Below are 15,475 nucleotides of genomic sequence, written 5' to 3'. Positions count from 1 at the left end.
TCTGTTAATACATTTCAAATAGATTTTTGAGCCATATTAGTTCCCATTACATATGAACGAGGCCTGAATCGCGTCTCGAAATATCAGAACGCATGCGTCTTTAAAATATCTGATCAGTGTGACAGGAGAGCAGAAACTCAGCGCTGGGTCACATGACACTGACGCTGGGTCACATGACACAGACAGTGGGTCACATGACACTGACGCTGGGTCACATGACACTGGCGCTGGGTCACATGACACTGAACACTCCAGCATCAAGCAGCTGTTAGCAATGATTGAACAAGTTCACCAACATTTTACATTGAAAGTCTTCAGAACACTTTAGGTTTTACAATACTGCATGGAATGATTTTGTTCTTTAAAAAATAAAAGTAGTAATACATTTAATCCAAAGATGCAATATAATCTCTTAAAGTCTGTAAAAGTGCAGACATCAGGTCGGTGCCGGTCAGTCCAGACTAAATGCACCAGGAGTGAAGACATGTGATGACAATATAAGGCATCAGGACAGATTCCAGGAGCAAAGAGGTGGAGGCTCTGGATGGTGTCCACGCCGCCTGGAACCCGCCTCCTGCAGCGCGCCACCTTTTATCCCAGTGAGCTGGGGTGGTGTCGGGTGGGCAGACGGACGCCGGCACCAGACGTTTGGCTCAATACAAACACGCTGTGAAAATAAAGCTGTGGTCCATCTTGTTCATTGGTTTCGTTGCTTTGGAATGTTGGGACAACAAAATTAGACACGATCGCCACAATTTAAAACATCCAGTGTTAAAATATTGCTATTTGTAATTTATACTAATTATATTCAATGAAAATATATAAATATATTCAATAAAGACCATGAGAAGGACGTGAAGACATAGATTTTACGCAGAATCACGGGAAAAGCCAAACGAGACGATGATGGAACACCGAGCGAAGCTGCCTGATCGATACCTTGCTCACAGGCTGGTTTCTGGACTGGCGGCGACCTCAGTGTTTTGTTGGGGTTCTTTCAGGAATCGTTCCACGTCCTGCGAGTCCACCGTTAAACTCTGTGGCTTCTCCGTCCCGTCCTTCTCCTCCTCCTCCTCCTCCTCCTCGTCTGCGACTTCCTCTCGCTCCTCGCTCGCCCCTCTCTCTTCAGTATTCTCCTCCTCAGGTTTGCCGCCCGCCTCAGTCTTGGTCTCGTCCGTCACTGCGACGCCCTGGAGTTGGTCCACCGGGTTCCTTTGGTTGCACAGGAAGTTGCAGGTCGCGAGAACCACAGCAGAGACGCACACCTCGCATCCCGCCAGCAGGAAGACAAACATGTAGTTTTTGGTGGCGTCCAGCAGACGGCCTGAGGAAAGAGAGAAGGACCAGGAGAGACGTGAGAGGAGGCTCTGTGACATCACACAAAGATCCACCCATCCATCATCCATCCATCATCCATCCATCCTCCATCCATCCTCCATCCATCCATCATCCATCATCCATCCTCCATCCATCCATCATCCATCCATCCATCATCCATCCATCCATCATCCATCATCCATCCATCCATCCCAGTAGATCCCATTTAGGGGGTCTGACTGTCATGAGGTGGGGGAAAGATTAATGGGGGGACACAAACTGAAGCCCTCTAGATTTTAAGGGGTATAACATTTTTTTTATCTCTTAAAAATAGGTGAGTCAGCATTTAATACATTTATGTCACAAAACTACTCAGTTTAAGCATTTACATTATAAGTGCATCATTTACTGCAAAACATATATTCAAAATGACTCTCTAAAGCGAAGCTGGCAAAGTGAGCAGCAGGAGGCAGAAATCGCAGAGCGTCACGTAAAGGGAAAGACAAATTGGTTCCAAAAAAATTGCAACTGACAACTTTAGAGTTTAATGCATCTTTTGTTTTGAAAAACTGGAGAATGAAAGTTTGAAAGCGGGAGCGGGACCAGTTCACCAAACACCCCGAGACGGAATTGAACAGTGTGACAGTTCTGTTCAGAGAGAGGGGACGCATCATTTGGGTTCCTCAAGAAAAGGTTTTGGGAACCACAGTTTTATGCTACGCTACCACTCGAGGTTGCTGGAGCCAATCCAGCATGTGTGTGTGTGTGTGTGTGTGTGTGTGTGTGTGGGGGGGGGGGGGGGGGGGGGGGGGGGGGATGAACTTGCAATATCCACACAGAAAGGCCCATTTGAACATCTGAGGGTAAAGCACTAACTGCTGTGACCTCCACTTCCATCAGATAAGTCAATAATATAGTTTCTGTTGAACACAAAGTCACATCACAACACGAAAACACAAAACTGCTTGTTGTCGTCAGTTTGAACTCCTTCGGACCGTTTTGCAGTCGTTTTCTGTCTCTTTGTGATTTTTCAAGGTGTTTTGTGGTCAAACTGGTGTCAGAGGCTTCCAGAACCGTTTTCTGAGGTTGGCAATGAGGAGGGACGGGGTCTCCATGTCCCCTGTGTCCATCCAGGGGCCAGTGTGGACACTGTGGAGGTCTGCAGGTAAGGGGGGGTACTGACCTGCACCAGGTGGTCCCACCAGCACAGCGATGGCTTCCATGAGCAGCACCAGGCCGATGGCGCTGGAGAACTTTTCAGTCCCGACTATCGCCATCAGAACCTCAAACTGCAGCGCGCCCACCATCCCGTACGAGATGCCGAAGAAGATGCAGAAGAACACCAGACCTGTGTAGTCTGTCGCCTGGAAACAAAAACATGAATGTGTGAAGGCAGGCGGTGGCGGGGCCGACATCCAGTGTTGTTGATCTTCCTGCAGGCTACCTGCGAGCCGACCAGGTCAGTGATCCCGTTGAAGATCATGGCGAAGCTGAAGAGGTAGACGCAGCGGGGGCGGACCCACTGCAGCCCGGCGACCACGCCGCACACGGGCCGGGCGAAGATGTCGACGAAGCCCAGGATGGTGAGCAGCAGAGCAGACTTGGTGTCCTCGTTCCCCAGCTCCTTGGCGTAACTCACCACAAACACCGGCGGCACGAACAGTCCCAGAACCATGATGGACGCCGCCACCGTGTAGATGACGAAGCCACGGTCTTTGAACACAGAGAAGTCCAACAGCTTGGCTTTGGGCCTCTTCTTCTTCTTCTCCTCCTCCTCCTCCTCCTCCTCCTGGGTTTTGGCCTGGAGGGACTTGGGGGCCACCAGAGGCCTCATGAGGGCTGCACACACACAGCAGTTGAGCAGAAGACCCCCCAGGATGAGGAACCCCCCTCTCCATCCATACTGGTACTGAAGGAGCTGACCAAGAGGCGAGAGGCAGCAGAGCGCCACGGGGCTGCCGGCCGCCGACAGGCCGTTAGCCAGAGGACGCTTCTCGCTGAAGTAACGGTTCAGCATTATCAGAGACGGCTGGAAGTTCAAAGCTAAACCCAGACCTGCAGCAAAGGGAACAAACGTCTTAACAGACATCCGACCAACTCAGATTATCGTTCTCATTTAGATTTGTTCCATTGAACCTTTTATTTCTTCACAATGACAACCTGGAAAAAGCCACAACTCTTTGGAAGAGAGGAAGATGCTGAAGGTACGACTGTTTGAACAGCCGGGGCAGTTTGACATGAGGGAGGAAAAAGTGAAATGAGGATTGTCAAGGTGACTAAAATAAACCAGGTGGGTCAATACACCACCTGCGTTTGGAGTTACTTTAGAAGTATTATGGTTTCTACTTTAACATGTCTCTTGTTTTACTCACTTACCTGTTGATTTGAAATGAAAACAGCTCATTAAAGCAGGACTTTCTACGGTAAATCAGTCTGATTTAAACAAGTTCATATTTATTTACATTTCCAGCATCTATTCGTCTTCAGTCTGGATCTGATAAGATCTACATTGATAAGACGACATTAGAATTTGTGCTGTCATGACATGTCGGCGTACGACCACGTGTTCACTCTGACCAGAGACATTTATTCTGAAGTGGATGTGAGACTTCCTGCAGAAGGACAGACCTGTGATGACTCCGGTGGTGAGGTAGATGTGGATGATGCTGGTGGAGAAGGAGGACAGGATCATTCCCAGCGAGGCAAACAGGCCACCGGCCATCATGACGGGACGGCAGCCGAAGCGATTCACCAGCACACTGCACAGAGGACCTGCAGGGACAAGAAGACACTCTGCCTGTTCACAGAGTGATGCTGAAAAACTAATTCATGCATTTGAGTAGATTATTTTAACTCCCTATTATCAGGGTGTCCAAATAACTGCTTAAAAAGTCTTCAACTAATTCAAAATGCAGCAGCGAGAGTCGTGACAAGAACCAGCATAAGAGATCACGTCACTCCAATACTAACCTCGCTTCATTGGCTCACTGTTCGATCTAGAAGAGAATTTAAAATCCTTCTTCTAACTTATAAAGCTCTTAACAACCAGACTCCATCATATCTTAAAGAACTGTTAGTCCCATATCTCCCCAGAAGAACACTTGGTTCTCAGAGTGCTGGCTTACTGGAGGTTCCTAGGTTCTCTAAAAGTAGAGTCGGAGGCAGAGCTCTCAGCTTTCAAGTTCCTCTGATGTGGAACCAGATCCCAGTTTCAGTTAGGGAGGCTGAAACAGTCTCTACTTTAAAGACGAGACTCAAGACTTTTCTATTTACTAAAGCTACAGTGAGGACTGCGTCAAACCCCCCCACCTCTCTCTCGACCTCCCCTACCCGAACCAGGGTGGGTTTCCAAGGTTTGTATCTCCCCCTCAATCTTTCTCTCTGTCTGTTCAATCCTTTCCTCTCCTCTATCCCCTCACCCCAACCGGTCAGCAGAAAGCCTCCACCTCTGACTCTGGGTTCTACAAAGGTTCTTCCTGTTAGAGGAGTTTTTCTTTCCACAGTCGCAAAAAAATCTGCTTGCTCATGTGGATTTGTTGGGTTTTTCTCTTTTCGCTGTTAAAAGCACCTAGAAATGACTGTGTTGTATTTGGTGCTGTATAAATAAAGTTGAATTGAATTAAATTGAATTGAATTGAATAATAATGCTGAAGCTCTCTATAACAACTGACTACCAACAAACACAATTTTCATGCCTTTCCGTTCAAGCAAGTCCTGTAGAGAGTCTCCTCTCATCCAGTTCTCTGGAGATGCTCTATGGAGACACTCTGTATGCTCTGTGCTACGTCTTAATGGTCCTTGACAGGTCCTTGATTACCTTGACAGATCGACCAGGTGGGAGGAGCAGCACGCCAATACATAGAACGGGAATGACACACAAGGCAATGACATTGTACTCATCCAGAGTGTGAACAAGCCGCAGCTCACCAGTGCCATAGAGCATAGCCAGCAGTATGGAGGAGATCCAGGCCGTTTCGCTGTATCCGACACCAAACTCCCTGATCAGCTCCTTGAAGAAGACACTGACGGCTTTGGGGAAAGCGTAGGAGAAGCCTGTGATGACGAAGCAGCCGGTCAGCACGGCCCAGCCCCACCCTCCGTCTGGAGCCTTCACCCCGTCTCCACCAATGTCCAATGCCACGCCTCCCATGATCCTTTAGGGCAATTTCCTATTAGAGGCAGACAAAGAAAATAGAATAATAAATCATCATCAGGCATCAAATGCAGCTTTAGTAGATTAATACAAGTCACATAAGAAACACACAAGAAATACACAGCGAGAGTGAAGAGAGAACGAGGCACAGCACCATGGACCATCAGGTAGGAGATGGAGCACACACAGGGTGCGGACTACGGGGGTGATGGGGGCTCCGCCCCCCTTAATGAGACAGGAGCCCCCTTAAAACATGATTTGTGAAATTTTGGGGAGTCTCTAAAATATTGTTAAAACGCAGTTTTTTTCCTTTGCATTTCCTTTTTGTTCTTTGTTTGTTTTCAGTTTTGTCACGATCATGTGTAAAATTAGGCAGTTTGTTTTATTTATTTTTATTTGTGCATGAGGGTGAATCTTCACTCTTTCACTTTAATAAAGATGCCTGCCTGCATGCAGTTCTTGTCCTCACCATTGAAGTGTGGGGGCGCTAGTCTTAAACGTTACTTTGAATCAGGCAGCCGCTCAATTTCAAACAGGGAAACTTTGTAAACTTCGAATTTCCTAATAAAAATAATGTGTGGGACTCAGAGGAGCTGCAACAGCAGTTGATCAGGGTCTGTGGAGGTTTCTGTCTGAAGGTAATGTAATTAGTATTCAGCACTGTGTTGTACATGATGGTACTGAGGACTGGACCTTTTTTTTTTGTAATTCTGATGGTCAAGCGTGTTTGGTGTCAATTATTGATTTATTGATGCATGTTAACGTATTTCAGAGGTTATTTTGGGCATGTTAATCTGGATTTGATTCCCAGTGGAGTGGCACTTTGGGTTTGTTTCATTGACGTTCATATGACTTCCCGACAAGACGTCCAGGCAATGTCCAGGAAATTCTTACAAAAAAACTTTAATTGTGGCTTTTTGTGTCCAATTGCGGCCCTGAGCCACAATTAGAAACCGGTTTTAGCTGTCTAATTGTGGAGGACATGGAGTGAGGCAGAGACCAGGAACCTGCAGGGACTACACAGGAAAACAAGATGGACAAAGAAGACGAGGCAAAAGATGATTCCCACAACCAGGGCCATCACACTGACACCTACACTCAATTCATCTGACCAGATGGACCCTAATTATCTGCAATAACGTCCCAGAGTCTGAACAGCAGCACGTCCCTTGGACAGGCATCAGGAGACTGGAAACTAACAGGTTGACAAAGCTTAAAATAATGTTCAGTTCTTACACGATGCCAGAAATTCAGTCATCCATCAATCCCACTCTTCTCTACTGTTCCATCAAATCACACACACAAACCCACATAGGCTTTTCCAGAAATCCGCCGCTGTCAGCAGCACAAACTGAAGATACTCTCGCTCTGAAAATGAAACGCTCGCACTAACAGGAGAAAACAGAACAGAAAATCCTTGCATTTGTCCAACCTGATGATTTCCAACAATCCATCACTGAGACCTTGAGGACTGAGACGGAGCAGCACAACACCCCAGAATGCTGGCGAGGAAACCTCTGATTCCTGAAGCTGGAAGGAGAACGTTTCACTTTAAAAACAACCACGGCTTAAACAACAAAGTGCAAAGTACAAAAACACTAATAAACCAATAAACCACAATACAAAGGTTAAAAACAAAAGAGCAAAGTTTAATTCATCAAGACACAGCAGAGACAGTGTGATGGGGACAGCAGCCTTTTTGTTAAGTCTCGTCAAGTGTTCATGTTTAGTGTTTCATGTCATAACTACATACATACAAACCCGAAAAGCTTATATTGTCCCCTCTATGTTTATACCAAAAAAAATCTTCATTGGCACAGACCCGCATATACACCTGGTTCAGAGCTACCATGAGCAGCCAAACCTGTAGGGGGCAGTGTAGCGAGGAGCATGAAACCATGATAGCCAATCAGAATCCTGGAGAAAACACGACTTGAGTTATTTCCTGTTCAGCGATAATGGCGCACAGTTCATTTCTTTGGACTGATAATGAAGCGGAGCTCCTCCTAAACGTGGCATTAATAACAAATAAAGTCCCAGAACAAGCAGTTTTCACTCAATCCCTTTTCATCACAGCAGACTGGAAACATGAGTTTTCAGAAATCATCATCGTCGCTGCGTTTACGTGTAAATGCAAGGTCCAAATACATCGGGATGTCACCGGTTTTGTAAATACCCGGCGACGGGTAAACGTGGTCAAAGTTTGTATTCCTCACAACTTGTAATCAACCAATCAAGTTCAAACTGGAGGTTTTCTGACACTTTACACAGTTTATAAACCTCATGAAGGGTTTGAGCTGCCGCCTGAGAAAGCATCCTGCCAAAGTCAAAAGAGGAATCGTTGATGCTTGTTGACCCCAGAACACCTGGCAAATCACTAGTTAATGACTTAACCTAGTCTTCTGACAAATTTTTATATTTGTTGAATTTATTTTTTGCCTACTTTGTTCTATATTTCATAAATTCACTTAATAATGTGTTTTTCTTTTTACATGCATATATTCATCATGAGATGTCTGTTGATGTGATTTAGCGCTTTACAAATAAAATTGAATTGAATTGAATTTAACCCCTTAGTGATCCATTGATTGATTATAATTTTCTTTTCTGCTATATTTTTTTATGTTGATCATCTAATAACTTAAATATTCTTGAAACAACTATCATTAGCACTGTCAGTGTGTTTCCCTTCATAAATGGGCTCCCAGCCATATGAAAGTAAATTCTTTTTTATTTCATCTGTTCTGACTCGTCTGTCGTTGTCGTAAACAGTAAAGTCTGGTCACTGATATCGTTCACTAATAGTCCACTCACTATGATATGATCTATAACATTTGTAAATGTTATTATTTAACGTTCCACAATGGGTAGTGATCCTGGGTCTGTTGGAAATAAACTGAAAGTGTCCAGTGTATCTATGAATTCTTCTGTCTCATGGTGTTTGTTTGGATTGAGGAAATCAATGTTGAAATCACAAACAAAACTTTTTGATTTGCTTTTGAAAGACATCCCTCCATCCATGCTCTAACTGAGGGCCTGTCCACACCAGAGCACCGCTTCATGGAACCTCGTCGTTAGTCCCTGGACTACCAGCTAAAGACCAGCATCTCCTCAAGGTCCAGGCTGTGTGTGACCACAGATTTATGGCTGTTGTGATAAAGTGGCCTGGGAAGGTTTTGCTCATTGAAATCTCAATGAATATTTTCAGACTGGCAAGACTCCTGCTCTGAAAAAGCAGGTTGTGGACAACGAGGAGGCCATACCAGTTGTTCTTGGTGACCCTCTGCAGCACTACCCGATGAAGGAATACACCCACGGTGGGTGGGTACTTTAGGCTCCGTTAGTCTGAGACATGCATTGTTATCAGCTTTTAGTCGCCTCAAAGCCAGATTGGCCGCACTGAGAAGGTCTATGAACGTTAATTTGGACGACGGGACGCGTGTCACTGCAGCCTGCTCTGTTCTCCATAACGTTTGGGAGGACAATAAGGAGACTGGCTGAACGCTGCGGTGGGTTCAATTCAAGTTGATAATAACTGGCAGCCTCCAACACAATGCAACCATTATGTCACCGATTGTAACGAGGGGGAGGGAAGCAGAGTGAGAAGAGTGCTCACAAAGTCTCTTGACCCTTATCAAGACTGACAGACCGTCATTTTGAAGTGTTGTGAACAAATTAAAGCAACCACTGCCGGAGATGGTATTTTATACGTTTTTCCATGCCTCATTAATTATACATACGAGCAAAGTCCTTGTTTCACAGAATGAACATTTCCTGTTGATAGATTATTTAAAGATGGCTAAATTATAGTTTTACATCATTTACGGGTCAATGTTACTGTAGTTTAATATGCGTGTAGAGTCATAAGAAACAGTACCTCCTATAACTGAATACATAGTGGTAGACCACAGCGGTGACTCAGAGTCGGTCCGGTTTGGATCGAACAGTAGACGTCTTCCTCGTCTGCGTTGTGTTTGTTTCCAGTGTGCAAGTTTGATGTGTTTTTTGTGTATTTGTGTGGCAGTTGTATAGTATTGCTCTTTCCAAACAAAACAAAAAAAACCAACAACAAAGAAATGATGAGAAGAGACAGTCCTGCCCCGGAGGAGCACTGAGGAGAGTCCAGAGGAACACGAAGGTTTGATCCAGCCAACCGCGTCTTTTCATTCAGCTTCATTTATATAGTCAACTATGTTTGTATCGCACATTGAAAAACAACCAAAGTACTTCACAGGTCAAGATAGAAAAACACAACAGTACCGTATTTTCTCGACTATTGAGCACACCTGGAGAGAAGTCGCACACGCAAAATTTAAAAAGAAAAAAAAGTAGATATATAGGCCACACTAGACTATACGCTGCAGGTGTCCACGTTGTAACGGCAGGAAATAGAAGTAGAATCTGGCAGCATGAAGCCCGTTAACCCATAAAAACCCATAAATTAGCCGCGTCATTTTATAAGCCGCAGGGTTCAAAACGTGAAAAGAAAAAGCAGATTATAGTCTGGAAATTACCATGGTTGAGTAAAAAAAAACAATGCCACAATATCGTGGTGTCAGCGCTCAACTAGAAGTAAAAGCTGGAGAGATGAGTCGGACTCAAGAGACCCAGCGGTTCTAATTTGAACGGGTCAGCGGTTCCACAGATGGGGTGCAGCCTCGGAACAGACCTGGGACGTTTAAGGACCAGCTCATCAGCCGAGCTCAGAGATTAAACTGGAGTGTGAACATGCAAAAGCTCAGATTGATTAGAAGGCGTCGGACCGACACCTTAAAAACTGCTGAATCAAGCTGATCAATGAAAACCTGCAGGAGGAAGAACCACATCATCCTCAATGTGAGGAACAGAAGCTCCTGATCAGAGAGCTGCTTCGCTCCCTCAGGCCTCCGGCTTCATGGCATCATGCGCTGGGAAATTAACACCCAAATGTCCTCCGTGATAAAGTGTCTGTACACCAGCTGAGTGACCACAAGAACCCAAAACATAGAAAATGAGAAGGAAAGGCTTTAAATAGAACAAGCTACATTCTAATGTGACCCAGTCAGAATTCAGACCTCGTAATGGACTCAGAGTCTGACAGCAGATTCGAAAAAATAAAGTCTTCTTGTAAAAAAATTCATATATTCAAGCATCTTTTATTTTTACTGTCCAGTTTGCACCAGAAAGTTCCTTTCAATTCATCCGATCATCATGTAGTGACGACAATGTTTTCAGTGCGTTTAGCGTTACATCCTGTTATCAGGTGAAGTTAAATGTTAAATATAGTTTCCAGTGGTCTGGTGGAGGGTCTGGGGGGGTCTGAGGAGGGAGTGTTTGAAGCGTGGAGTGTGGTTGGAGCTGAGTGGAGAGAGAGAGAGAGAGAGCAGAGCTGGTTAACGCTCACAGGAAACTTTGTTTCCTTTAACAAAGCGTTTGCAGGTTTGAAGCCATTTGCTGCTCCTTTTAGCTTCGATACCGAAGCTGCAGAGCGTCAGGGTGGAAACAGCAGCAGCCAACAGACGCCAGGATGAAACAGAAACGTTTCAGTTCAAAAAACTGGATAAAAACAAAATACCAATGAAATTACCCCTGACCGTGAAAGTCAAGTCTTTGTATCTGATCGATGTGAAACACGCAGCGTCACACAACCGTCCACACGGGAGAGGAAACATCCTTCAATACAAAGTGAGGATATAAAAGGGATTAAGATGGGAAAGGAGGAACACACCATAGGGCTGTTTGCAGACGACCCCATCACGTTTCTTCACAACCCAGACCTTTCCTAACTTAATGCTAATCCTTCAGGACTTCAACCAGCACTCAGGGTATAAATCAAATATAACAAAGACTCAGGGTCTTTTCCTGCAATTATTCCCCGAATCCAGAAATGTGAGAGAAATAGAAAATGAATTGGGAAACAAAAACAATTAGATACTTAGGAGTGGTAATATCCCATAAACTTACTAAGACCTACAATCAAAACTATAACCAATTTAATGTTTAACCTTCAGAAAGATATCAGACGATGGTCTGGATTCAACCTGGACTTTGAGACGAGAATCGAGGTTCTTAAAACGAACGTGTTACTGTAGTTGTTTCAATCCATCCCACACATGATCCCTGGAATACAATCCAGGTCCTGGAACAAATTAATATCCAGGTGGATTTGGGCTGGAAAGAAACCAAGAATCAGATTCAAAACACTTCGATTAAACAAGACGAGGGAGGACTGTGGGTACCCCACTTAAAAGAAGGGAGATTACTGGTTCGGGCACGTTGTCCTCTACACCTGGGAAGATGGAAAGACAGAGTACATGGGAAACTACCAAATCCAAACAAAATTGGGAGAAAATGGGACCAAACGACATCAGGGAACCAAAAACGACAATTAGCAATCAAACATTGAGTGTCTGGAGAAAAATGTTTAAAGAATCTAATGTCAGTCTGGTGATATGGTCCGCCTTGGACCCTGAGAACTAACGACCATGGACTCAAACTCTGGAGGGACAAAGCCATCACTGCACTGAGGACACGTATTCAGGGCAAAACATTTAAAAGATTTGAAGAATTAAAAGAAGAATTTAAATTAGAAGATAAAGACTTCCTCAGATATTTGCAAATTCAAGATTATTGAGACAAAAAGATAAAGAATGCCGTGACTGGAGTTCTGACTGAAGCCTACGAAAAAATAAATAAATAAGTGCAAGAAAACAATTTCTGCACCGTAGCAGAGCCTCTAGAAACACTGAATACATTAAAACAAAATGGGAAAAAGAATGAGACAGAAATAACGCCGGAGGGCTGGCGTCCATGTGGAAAACACAACAATCATCCACTAAATCACTGACTAATATTTGGCTGGAAGAATTTGATCCGCGACTTCATCGCACCTGAAATTCAACAGAAGCAAACTCAAAGAGGAAGGTGACGCTGGAGACAGAGCGACCAGCCGAATGACCATCACTCCCACGTCTTTTACACTTTTAATGAATCTGCTCTGGGGAGGAATCTTGGCCCCTGTGGAACAGATCTCAGGCTACCGCCTCCCCTGGATGGCAGATTCCTCCACCTGGGTGGAACAAAAGACAAAGTAGTGGTGGAACCTGTAAAACTGATCACCACAGACGGGTCCAAACCGGAGCCTCCTTCCCTCAAACCATGGATGGACGTGGTTAAAGGAGTATACAACGGAAAAATACTTTCTCCAGATAAAAATGGATTTTCCCAAAAAACAAGAAAAGTGGATGGTAGTTTCTTCAAAGTGAGAGGACCCGGTCTCCCTGAGACTGCGTGTGGACGCACTGCTTTAATTCACTAGGAATACACGTGTATCCCTACTCTCTTCTGTTTGTTCTCTTCTTTTCTATTGTTTTGTTTTTGTTGTCTATAATGTAAAAATGCTCAACAGAAAATAAAGAGTTATAAAAAGTTAAACATCCCTGAATACATAAAGATGGTTTTGTTGTTTTTGACTCATCCATCAGTTTTAACTGTCGTGTATTGTGATGACTTATCTTGTACTAAATACTAAGATGTGATTAAAATGAATTACAAAGCAAAACAACTCAGATTAATCTTTTCATTTAAAGTTACTCCACCATACAAAATCTTTAAAATAGACTTCCCATAAAAGGTCTCACGTCTGCACAGAGAATCAACCAAGACAGGAAAGTGAGACCAGAAGCACTCGTTTCCACGATTATAAGAAAGAAAAAATAAATCGAATAAAACCAACAACAACAAAAACACTCATTTCCATAAATTTCCAACTTGCAGTTTCTTAAATTGATCCCAGCAAAGTCAATATGTTCAACATCCCCCTGATCCAGCCTGAAGACCGGCCAGACTTCCTCAGAACAAAGAGTCTTCAAGCCACCAGAAGTTTGAAATGTTGTGAAAAAGACCGTTGAACGTTTTTTCCCACTGCAAATCGAGATCTTGTGAGATCGAATGTACAAACGGGATCTTGCCTCGGGAATCTTCGGACTTTTCCGTGACGCTAGAATGTCAACAAACCGGGTCTGTTCTGTGAAATAGAAATGCTGGGAACACGAGTTTGTATGACGGACGTCCTTCAGAAAGGTCTGGACAGACATCAGAGACGAACGTCAACAACTAAAGCTGGATCCTCCATATTTGAATTTCCCCGTGTGGATTGTGGAAGAGGAACTTTAAGTCCAAACATTCTTCAGAAACAGTCATCATGCTTTCTTTCACGCCCGGTTTGAATTAACTTTCTGTTTTCCTTTGACACTTTGATACCATGTCTCCACTTTCTGGACTTTCTGGAGTCACAGCAGCAGAAAACGACCGACTGTCCCGATAAAGACAACACAGAAAATACCAGTTTACCTGGATGAATGAATACCTGCTGGAGGGTTTGATTAAATATGTAGAGAAAGCGGAGTTTGGCCTGACAGCTGAACCGGAGCCGAGTTCACTCTCTCCTCTTCTCAGGTCACTTGGAATTTATTAGCATCGTTGCCGGTGAGCCGGCGTCCTTTTCTACTCAGTAATGTGATATACAAGCCCACAGAGCGGTGGAGCCACACTCGGCTTTAATCACACACTGAGCCCAAAGCAGCCCCGACCTGCAGGAGCAGAATGGATGTTTAAATCATGACTCCGGATAGTTTTACATCCTAAAGGAACCCCGGGAGACTGCTCTGTTCAATCAATGCAGTGACGATGCCTGGCTCCACTGGTGGCGGGGACACAGCCAGCGGGGAGGACACAGCCAGTAGTGAGGACACAGCCAGTGGGGAGGACACAGCCAGCGGCGAGGACACAGACAGTAGTGAGGACACAGCCAGTGGGGAGGACACAGCCAGTGGCGAGGACACAGCCAGCGGGGAGGACACAGCCAGCGGCGAGTACTCAGCCAGTGGGGAGGACACAGCCAGCGGCGAGGACACAGCCAGTGGGGAGGACACAGCCAACGGCGAGGACACAGCCAGTGGGGAGGACACAGCCAGTGGCGAGGACACAGCCAGCGTGGAGGACACAGCCAGCGGCGAGGACACAGCCAGTAGTGAGGACACAGCCAGTGGGGAGGACACAGCCAGCGGGGAGGACACAGCCAGTGGGGAGGACACAGCCAGCGGGGAGGACACAGCCAGTGGGGAGGACACAGCCAGCGGGGAGGACACAGCCAGCGGGGAGGACACAGCCAGTGGGGAGGACACAGCCAGCGGCGAGGACACAGCCAGTGGGGAGGACACAGCCAGCGGGGAGGACACAGCCAGTGGGGAGGACACAGACAGTAGTGAGGACACAGCCAGTGGGGAGGACACAGCCAGTAGCGAGGACACAGCCAGTGGGGAGGACACAGCCAGTGGCGAGGACACAGCCAGTGGGGAGGACACAGCCAGTGGCGAGGACACAGCCAGTGGGGAGGACACAGCCAGTGGGGAGGACACAGCCAGTGGTGAGGACACAGCCAGTGGCTCCATCAGATGATTTACAGCTTCATAAAGTGCAGGAGGAACGACTGGCTTCAGACAGAAGTCCAGTGTCTCCGGGTAACATGAGCATTTGAAACGCTGTGCTGATGGAAACGTGACGTGACCAGACTAAACAAAACTATTGACCACTACCGTCTGGGAGTTATTCTCCCCCAAGGACAAGCTGGGTTATTATAAGCATTATTACAGAGGCGCAGCTCCAAACACACCCTGAATATATTGTTGAGCTTCTCCTCTGGTTTATATTGTCGTCTGCTCTCATGAAAAATACGTCCATGTAGAAGTTAAGCAGGTCCTCAGTAGCGTTAGCATCACAGCTAACAGTGCGGCTCTGTTCCCACGACAACGCGGCTTCATGTAACCGCATCGTCTTCGTCCCATCGTCCTCGCGGCGCCGCGTTCAGGAGCCGGGAAAGGTTTTCTTTTTTTTCTGAAAACGGGTTCCAGAGTGGAGAAAGTTTAAAACGCCGCCTCGGCTTTGAGGCGTGGCCGGGCACTAGCGGAAAACGCCGATGTCCTCGCCCCCATGTCTCCACCCGATAACCCCGCCTCCCTCTGCGTG

The 15,475-nt window shown here is 45.7% G+C and overlaps 1 protein-coding gene across 1 annotated transcript; it reads right to left on the bottom strand.

Moving 5' to 3' along the window:
- Positions 1–944: 944 nt before the first annotated feature.
- On the bottom strand, positions 945–5,467 carry LOC308124347 (monocarboxylate transporter 4-like; the record flags this gene model as incomplete). The annotated part of the gene is made up of 5 exons (XM_080487268.1): positions 945–1,324; positions 2,501–2,681; positions 2,762–3,372; positions 3,946–4,089; positions 5,245–5,467. 5 exons carry the CDS (start codon positions 5,465–5,467, stop codon positions 945–947), a joined length of 1,539 nt encoding a protein of 512 aa, XP_080343394.1.
- Between the last annotated feature and the right edge of the window lie 10,008 nt (positions 5,468–15,475).

Source organism: Lipophrys pholis (assembly GCF_963383615.2).
Source record: "Lipophrys pholis genome assembly, chromosome: 19".
Classification (NCBI taxonomy): domain Eukaryota; kingdom Metazoa; phylum Chordata; class Actinopteri; order Blenniiformes; family Blenniidae; genus Lipophrys; species Lipophrys pholis.
The sequence above is the reverse complement of the archived record's forward strand: the minus strand, read 5'-3'. Positions and strand labels throughout refer to the sequence as shown.